This window comes from Medicago truncatula, chromosome 3 (genome assembly GCF_003473485.1).
Source record: "Medicago truncatula cultivar Jemalong A17 chromosome 3, MtrunA17r5.0-ANR, whole genome shotgun sequence".
NCBI classification, from domain to species: domain Eukaryota; kingdom Viridiplantae; phylum Streptophyta; class Magnoliopsida; order Fabales; family Fabaceae; genus Medicago; species Medicago truncatula.
In genome coordinates this window covers 8592127-8601521 of record NC_053044.1, presented here as the reverse complement: position 1 = coordinate 8601521, position 9395 = coordinate 8592127, and the positions used below count along the sequence as shown (strand labels likewise).

The 9395-nt window shown below is 33.5% G+C and overlaps 2 protein-coding genes across 2 annotated transcripts; both read left to right on the top strand.

The window, feature by feature from the left end:
• LOC25488728 (uncharacterized acetyltransferase At3g50280) lies at positions 1-1561 on the top strand. The gene has a single exon (XM_013603670.3). It carries the CDS (start codon positions 54-56, stop codon positions 1401-1403), a length of 1350 nt encoding a protein of 449 aa, XP_013459124.1. The 5' UTR covers positions 1-53; the 3' UTR covers positions 1404-1561.
• Positions 1562-7689: 6128 nt separating this feature from the next.
• On the top strand, positions 7690-9163 carry LOC25488727 (protein PELPK1). The gene has a single exon (XM_013603669.3). It carries the CDS (start codon positions 7760-7762, stop codon positions 8840-8842), a length of 1083 nt encoding a protein of 360 aa, XP_013459123.2. The 5' UTR covers positions 7690-7759; the 3' UTR covers positions 8843-9163.
• The last annotated feature ends 232 nt before the right edge of the window (positions 9164-9395 follow it).

Here is a 9395-nt window from a genome sequence, read left to right as displayed (position 1 = left end):
TGCTTCTGTATATAAAGATATGTCTAAGCATCGACTAAGGCTGCAATGAAAACATGGCTGCCATCCGAGTCCTCTCTACAGATACAATAAAGGCACCAAATTCAACTGATGAAAAAATTGATCTTACTCCATGGGATCTCAAGGTTCTACTTGTTGAACCCACCCATAAGGGTCTCCTTTACCACCATCCTCTAGAGTCAAACCAAATTCCACAGCTAAAACAATCTCTATCATCTACTCTTGCTTTTTTCCCACTACTTGCAGGCCGTCTAGAAATAACAGACCATGAAGACAACACCATGTCGTGTTCGGTCACGTGCAACAATGCCGGTGTACTCTTTGTCCATGCTACAACTGAGAACACTTGTGTAGGTGACATACTTGGATGCACCTATATTCCTCCCATTCTCAATTCATTTTATCCACTGAACGGAATCAAAAACTACGAAGGCACATCACAACCATTGTTTGCCGTGCAAGTGACAGAGTTAGTTGACGGCATCTTTATTGGTTTTACTTTTAACCATGTGGTTGTTGATGGAACTTCGGCATGGTATTTCATTAATTCGTGGGCTGAAATCTCACGTGGTGGTTGTTGCAATCAAACATCCAAACTCTCAACACTTGAACGTTGGTTTCCAGATGGTATTCAATGTCCCATACGATTTCCCTTCACTAAGAAGCTACAAAATAACCAATCTGATGGGTTGAGTTTTTCATCATCTAATAACGAAAAACTAAATAACGAAAAACTCAACCCATCAGTTAGGTTATTTCATTTCACAAAGGAGAAAATCTCTCAATTGAAATTGAAAGCCAACTTAGAAACGGGTACGAACAAAATATCTTCCCTTCAAGCACTTTTTGCACACCTTTGGTGCTCAGTGATCCGTTCCGACCAATTAGACCCACAAGAGAACGCATATTTTATGGTCGGGATAGGAGTTAGACAAAGGTTTGTTCCACCATTGCCGGAAGATTATTTTGGAAATGCTGTTGTAGCTTCTATGGTTGCAATGAAAGTTGGGGAGTTGTTGGAAGAAGGCGGGTTTGGTAAATGTGCTTGGAAGATGCACGAAACGATTTGTTTGCACTCAAATGAGAAGTTGAAGAATGACTATGAGAATTGGGTGAGAAATCCAATCATCTATAGACTTGGTGATAGTAACGTTGCCGATTATCATGTGTTGGCTAGTAGCAGTTCCCAGTGGTTTGATGTTTATGGCAATAATTTTGGATGGGGAAAACCAGTGGCAGTTCGCAGTGGAAATAAACAAAGTGGACTGTTTGCTGTATTTGCTGGAATAGAAGAAGGTAGTATGGACCTTCAAGTATGTCTTCCTCACAAGATTTTGGAGGCAATGGGAAATGATCCTGTTTTCATGAACTTTGTATCCAATTAACGTGGGTTTAAAATTTGCAAAATTGGTTTGGTACTATTTTAGTTCATATTCTTGAATTTGTGTGTTGTAATCCATAATAAATTAACGATGTTCTAGTCTTTCTTTTGTTAAATAAAACTTTTTTCGGGGAAAACGCTATTGATTATGTTGCTTATGTACATCTTCATCGTTGTTGCTACAATCGATTTGTGTTCCAATATCTACAAAATGTCTAATGTTCAATATGTGTCAAGATATGCTTATTTTGACCTTTATCCCATCTTTTCATCTTTATCGTTGTGCTAGTGTTCAAAATCGTATCGCTTTGTTGCATCGTTGTGTTTGTAGTTATATGCATCGGTGTCGGACACGTGTCGGACACTGGTACACGTCTAATCTGAGGAGTGTTCGTGCTTCATAGTATACAGTAGTCTGGATATGAAAGTGTATCTAACTCTGATTATGTTGTTAACAGTGATGAAGAAGAGAGTGATGACAGTTACTTTGTAGAAAGCTGTATTTGGAGAAGCTCCTGATATTGATTGAGATTGCTTAATCTGCACTTCATTGCTGTATTTTCTGTACTGCTAAGGAAAAAACTGTTATAGCTCGAGGATCACGTGCTCCAACTAAAACCCAAGACTCAAAAGCATAGGATCCAATCACATAATTAGTTGCATTTTGGATTTTGTGAAGACTCAGTTATGAGCTTTTTGTTTGAAGGAAAATATTAACAACTGCCTTTCTGACACTCTTTAAAGATTTTTAAAAGTATATATTTATGAAAATATGTGTATTTCTTTTGTTGAAATTTGTAACATTTGATTTTTTGAATGAATAATTTCTAAATTTAGGATCACTAAAGATAAAAAGTGTCAGAGTAACTCGTTAGCAAAACCCTTGTTTTAAACGTAAAGACTCAAGTATCAGCTTTATTTCTTTATTCAACTTCAGAGTTTGTAAGAGAATTAAAAATGTTGCAATGTGAATTTTATTTGATATATCTTCTTTAGTCAAGTAGATCTATGAATTCAACCGAATATTTTCTTTTAAAATATTGCTGGGACAAAATGGTCACACCATTAAGGGGTATATTAGTCATTTTTGACTGTTGAACTGGGAAAATGAGTTAATCATTGGAATCAGCTCATCGAAATGGTCATAATGGACATATTGTTGGTGACGTTTAGATAGTGCATCAATTTATTATAGGTTTAAATGTTTTTTTAGTCTCTTAAGTATTTAATTGGTATCGTTTTGCTCCCTTAACTAAAAAAAATTGTTTGAGTATTTAAGTTTTTTTTTAGTCTCGTTTTGGTCCCGATAGATTTCCGTTAGGGTTTAAAAAAAAGTTAACTCCTGAACACATGTCACCTTGTCATTCTCTGAGTTTTTTTTTTTTTAAAAAAAAAATAATATTTTTTAAAAATATATATGTATATATATATATTTAAAAAAAAATCCCAAAGCCAATGACAAAGTGACACGTGTCACCTTGTCATTGGTTATGGGATTTTTTTTTACAAAAAAATAGAATATATAAAAAAAATATATATAAAAGTCAATGACAAGGTGACACGTGTCCAGGAGTTAACTTTTTTTAAAACCCTAAAGGAAACCTAATAGAAGGGACCAAAACGAGACTAAAAAAAAACTTAAAGTACTCAAACAATTTTTTTTTAGTTAAGGGACCAAAGCGATGCCAATTAAATACTTAAGGGACCAAAAGAGCAGTAACCCTTTATTATAATTTGTAGAAAATTCTCAAAATCAGTTTCCAATTTGTGATTGATTGACACCGTAAATGTTTGCTTTTAAAATGTTTGAGTTGTTGTTTGGTGAAAAAAAAAATTCGACGAGTCTATGAGCATGTTTGGCCCTGCTTATTTTTCACTTCTCTTCTACTTTCAAGGAGAAGTAGAGCCAAACACAATTTTAATAAAGTTCTTAATAAGAGAAGTATCTTTTTTGAAAGGAAAGAAATCAAATAGAAATGACTTTTAAAATAAGATGTAAAATTGAACTTCTAGACAACTTTTCGGAGCTATTATTCACACGCCCCAACATCGATTCCCGCACAAACCATGTTTTATTTTTTTATTTTTTTTCTTGGCACAGTTCCCGCTAATTTTATTTTTCTTTTCAATTAAACCCACCAAAAACATAACCTAATTCTACATATAAACACGAGTTGTAGAGCTATACGTTGTAAGAAATGTAGAACTAAGGTATGGGCACATCTCGAAACACTACGGTTGCTTAAATACCTGGATGGTTTGCATGTTTTATGTGATATGTATGAATATGTTTTCCATATGAAAATTTATATGATATCAATGTGATTATGATTTGTCGAAATGAGGTCTTTTAGAGATTGAGAATAAATGTTACTTTCATACGATTTGAATGAATATATGAACTACGTGTTGAAATGATTATAAATGCATGTTTTCATGTGATTTGACTAAATATATGAACTGCATGTGGATGATGATTTTAATTTCATATGATAGGTGATGACATGTTATCATTACATAATTTTTAGATTTATTCAGAAGTTTTTATCGAGTCTATAGCAATTGGAGACATACATGAGGTGTGAAAAGAAGGAATATACGAAGAAAAAGAAACTATTGCATCATGTCACGATTTTGGCATCGTGACACGATTTTATGTTCAGGAAAGATGGGAGTTTCTGCCTATAAAATCGTGACACGGTTTTATAGGTATGGCACGATTATGAAGATAGCTCAAGAAGGTTTTTTAAGTTTATAGTTGAAATTGTGGCACGATTACTGAAAATCGTGACACAATTATGGTCACAGCAAAAAAATCTTATTTAAGCTAAACCTGTTTCAAAAACAAGGGTTCTGAATTTTGGATATCCTTACTGAAAATCGTGACACAATTTTGGTCACAGAAAAATCCTATTTAAGCTAAACCTGTTTCAAAAACAAGGGTTCTGAATTTAGGGTATCTGAAGCACGATTTTGAGAGCATAAGATTGAAGAGGTGGTCAGTCCATCCAACTCATAGTCATTTTGTATGTTTTAAAGCTTAGAATGATTATGTTATTTGTAATTTCAGTTATCAGTAGTTAAATCATTAGTGATTGGATCTGGAGATGAATATGATGTAAATCTGATGTAAACCTTTAAAGTAATCCAAAGCTGAAAGCTCAACTCTGACACCAAATTTCGTTGAAGCATAGTTAAGCATAATATGCAAAATCTTGCTTCTAGAAAATCAAAATATGAACATTTGCAGCTACCTTAAGTATATGGTGCGTAGACACGTGAGCATCAAATACCACACTTACACGTACATGACGATACCGTAATAATTTCATAAAGAGGAATATATACTAACATCCAAATTTTTACAACTTTCTTTACAATGTATGCTTAGAGCAATAAAAAATTATTATTTTCTCTTTCTATGTTAAGTAAGTTCCCGCCCTCCCCAATTTACCCCTCTATATTCCCGCTCTCCCCATTTTTTATTCTTTAATGTCAATCAACACTTTTCTCTCTCATTATTTTAGAAAGAAAACAAATTTCTTCCTCTCTCATTTACGGTTTCTTCATTTAACCCATCCCTCTAGATTTGTTAACCAATCTTCCACTCTCTTCACCAATAGCTCCAAATGAAGAACCATGTTCATGTACTGATTTTTTTTTTTTTGTTGATGTTACTTGTTGAAGATGTCCAAATCTAACTTTGTTAGTATTGTATATAGATCGATGTCTTTATTCCAATTTTGTGACTTTTTCTATATATATTTAGGAATGGTATTTTTTTTTTTTCAGTAAAAAGAAAAAAGAGATAGGATTTAGAAGTTTCTTTTGATGATGACATTGGTTGGGAAAAAAATCATAGTCCCAATTCCCTTTTAAGAATTAAATGTTGTTTTTTTATTTAGGGAAGAATTAAATGTTGTTATTGACATGAAAATGATTTTTTTAGACATAATTTGTTGCTATAGAGATTAAAATGATTTTTTGAGACATAATTTGTTGTTATTGAGATGAAAATGATTTTTTCAGACATAATTTATGAGGGATCTAATTAGGGTAATTTGTGCAGATTTGGTTACCACTCATTATTGAAAGTTTATGGATAGTCCAAACAATTTTGATGTTTGTAATGGTTTTGATGGTGAAGCTAATGGAGTTGATAGCTTTAGTGGTGAACAAGCAAGTTGCGAGCCCTCATCAGGGATGTCCTTTTCATCTGTAGAGTAGGTGAAATTATTTTATAAAGAATATGCTTCTAAAAAGGGTTTTGATTGGAAGATTAGAACATCAAAGAAATGAGAGGATGGGAATCTCAAGTACTTCATGCTATCTTGGTCAAGAGAAGGACATCGTGTGTCGGGAGTACCATTTACATTGAAGACACTTCCGAATCAATGAACATGCATGCAAAGAGAACAATCCAAATCAATGATGAAGCGGGCGTGAGGATCAACAATACTTTTCAGACTATTGTTAGAGACGCTGGAGGTTATGAAAATGTAGCATTTTGTGAAAGAGATGTTAGGAATTATGTTAACAGAGAAAGGTGTGTCATTGGAAAAGGAGGAGACGGCAAAGCATTGCTAAATTATTTTTGTCGAATGAGGGAGCAAAATACAAACTTCTTCTATGATATAGATTTAGATGACGATTTTCATGTACGGAACGTATTTTGGGCTGGCTGATTTTCATGTACGAAACGTATTTTGGGCTTTCCATTGTCATGGCTTAGAATATGTTTTTTTATGTTCAATCCAATTAACCAGTTCATTCTTCCATTTGATATTTGTTATCAATTGTCTTCTATTTTATTTTTTTTATAGTAAAGACAACTTTCATTAAGTTAAAACAAGGTCAAATGCTCCTCCAGAGGCCTCAGGTTCGATTCCCTCTTGTGCTAATTTCGATGGGCTAAGTCCATACAGAGCATGCTCTGGCTTTAAACGGGGCCCCCGCAAGTGGGCGGTGGGATTGGTCCCCTCGGATTAGTCGATTCTTGGATCGGATACCGAGTTTTCAAAAAAAAAAAAAAAAAAACAAGGTCAAATGCATCTAAAGGTCCTTTAAGTTTTTCGTTTTTCCCAAAGCCGTACTTTAAGTTTCAAAAGTCGTCCTTTTATCATATTTAATAATGTTGTTTCAAAAAATTATTTTTTCCAAAGGAAAATTAAATGCAAAGTGCATTCAATTTGCTCTCTCTTTCATTTTCTCAATAAGCAATAACCAATGAAAATTATTTTTACATCTTCCTATAAAACTTATTTCAAGGATAACACAAGAAACTATGTTGCAAACTACTATGTTTTAGTTTTCTTAATAAGTGTGATTTTTTTTTTTCCGCTTATAATATGGGACGGAGGAAGTACTTGTTTTAGTTGTTTAACCAATGTACTAAGGACACTGTTTAGTACTCCCTCCGTCCCAAATTATATGTCACTTTAGAATAAAAAAATTGTCCCAAATTATATGTCGTTTTACAATAGCAATGAAACATTAATGTTACTTTTCCTATTATATCCTTAACTATTTATTACTCTTTCTTCTTTCATTTATCTTTCACATATCATTTATTAAGGATAATTTTGTAAAACAACGCGTAATATCTCTTTCTCAAACAATATTAATTACATTTCTTAATATGTGTGAAATGCCCAAAATGTCATACAATTTAGAACGGAGGGAGTATTATACGTATTTAAATGATCTTCTTAAAAAAAAAACACTATTTAAATGCTGCATAGATTACACATTTAAAGTGAAGGCAAGTTTGATAAAATTACATTGTGCTACACGTTGGAGCTTACTCGAAATCACAATGTTGTTGCTGGGATTTTGTCACACTGATTGTGATTTCAAATATGCACTAAGGTTTGTGTATATTTGTTCCAAAATATCTTCCACTTTATTATTATATATTTTCTAATTACAAATAGTTTAAAAATAATAATTCAATACTATAAAAAAAATTATAATGGAAGGAGTTCTAATTAAACATGTAATAAAATGTGAGGAAAGCCAATGAATTCTAAAAAGTAGGAAGGCTTAGGTAGCATTCGAGACCAAGAACTGGAAAATATTTAAGCTTGAAATTCAAAGAACCATACTATAGGTCAAACATTGTTTGTTGGCAATGCATTGAAGTTTGTCTATGGTTTTGATGTAGGTAGGTTGGTTTACTAACAATGATTCCAAACGGATTTTATTTTATAGGCAATAAGTTGAACTAACTATATTTAAATGTACAAAATTTCATCTATAAAAGGCACACATATAACACAAGAAGTAACATACTACAAAGCATATCAAAATCATTTGCAAATAGCATCAATTTGAAGTTCTTCACATCAACTCGATCAAACAATGGCTTCCATCAATTTGTCAACAATCATTTTTTCATTTATGTTTCTAGCTTTATTGTCAACAAATAGTAACACAAGGGTTGCCGGGGCACGAAATCTTCTAGAGTCAAACATACCTCAGTTTCCAAAACTTGATTTTCCACCTCTACCAAAACCTTCTTTACCTGAATTACCAAAGCCAGATTTTCCCAATGTACCTGAATTACCAAAGCCTGATTTTCCTAAGATTAATGTTCCTGAGTTGCCAAAATCTGATTTACCAAACGTACCTGAAATGCCAAAGTTAGAAATTCCTAAGGTGCCGGAATTGCCAAAACCTGAACTACCCAAGTTTAATGTTCCTGAATTGCCCAAACCCGAGCTACCTAAAATTCCCGAATCACCTAAACTAGAGCAACCTAAGGTTCCTGAATTGCCAAAACCTGAAATTCCTAAAGTACCTGAAATGCCAAAGCATGAACTGCCTAAGTTTAATGTTCCTGAATTGCCAAAACCCGAACTACCTAAAATCCCTGAATCACCGAAGTTAGAGCAACCTAAGGTTCCTGAATTGACAAAACCTGAAATTCCTAAAGTACCTGAAATGCCAAAGCCTGAACTACCTAAGTTTAATGTTCCCGAATTTCCGAAACCCGAGCTTCCTAAAGCCCCTGAGTTACCTAAGTCGGAGGTTCCTAAGGTTCCCGAACTTCAAAAACACGAGCTTCCTAAAGCCCCTGAGTTACATGAACCAAGGCTATCTAAAGTTTTCGAATTGCCAAAACCTGAATTGTCCAAAATCCCTGAGTTACCTAAGCCTCAATTACCTAAAACTCATGAATTGACAAAACCTGAGTTTCCTAAAGTTCCTGAATTACCTAAACCTGAGTTGCCTAGGATTCCCGAAATGCCAAAATCCAACTTCCCTAAAGTCCCCGAGTTACCTAAACTAGAGCAGCCTAAGGTTCCTGAATTGACAAAACCCGAGATTCCTAAAGTACCAGAGTTACCTAAGCTAGAATTGCCTAAGGTTCCTGAATTTCCAAAACCTGAGCTACCTAAAATCCTAGAAACTCCAAAAGTCGTTCCAACCACCACGCCTTAAGTTGGAACTTGGAACCATGCCTTTTATTTCCTTGTTTGTGTTGTCTTTGTTCATGATTTACTATTGTACGGTACCTAGCACATTCTATTTGATGGGTGTAATTCGATTTTAATTATTTTTCAATTTGTAATGTAAATGGTATAGGCTATAGGCCTAAAACCATTGGGGAGTGGTTGTTATTGTTTGGTCTGAAGCATATTAAGACTATATGTTGTTTTTAGTTTAAGCTTGTTTAAATTGATTGTGCTTTCGCATATCAATGCTCATATTCTTATGTATAAGTATTATTGAATTGAATACGATAGCAATTTTTATGCTAAACTTTCTATGGGTTTTAAATTATAATTAGCTTCCTAATATGTTGTTCCCTTCGATCAATCGGACTTCCTTTTTATTAAACTTAGTACGAAGTAGAGAATTTAGAGTAAAATCACGTCAGACTTAGTGTGAGTAGAATGTCCAACCATCTACGTCAAATTTAGTTAAATTTGTCGTTTCTTATCCATTGAAATTATATTTTGCGAAAATTGTAATAGTGAAAAATCAAAAGACA

Bases quoted from the DNA above. Each gene is read 5' to 3' on its own strand.
- LOC25488727 (XM_013603669.3), top strand. From the start codon at position 7,760: ATGGCTTCCATCAATTTGTCAACAATCATTTTTTCATTTATGTTTCTA.
- LOC25488728 (XM_013603670.3), top strand. From the start codon at position 54: ATGGCTGCCATCCGAGTCCTCTCTACAGATACAATAAAGGCACCAAAT.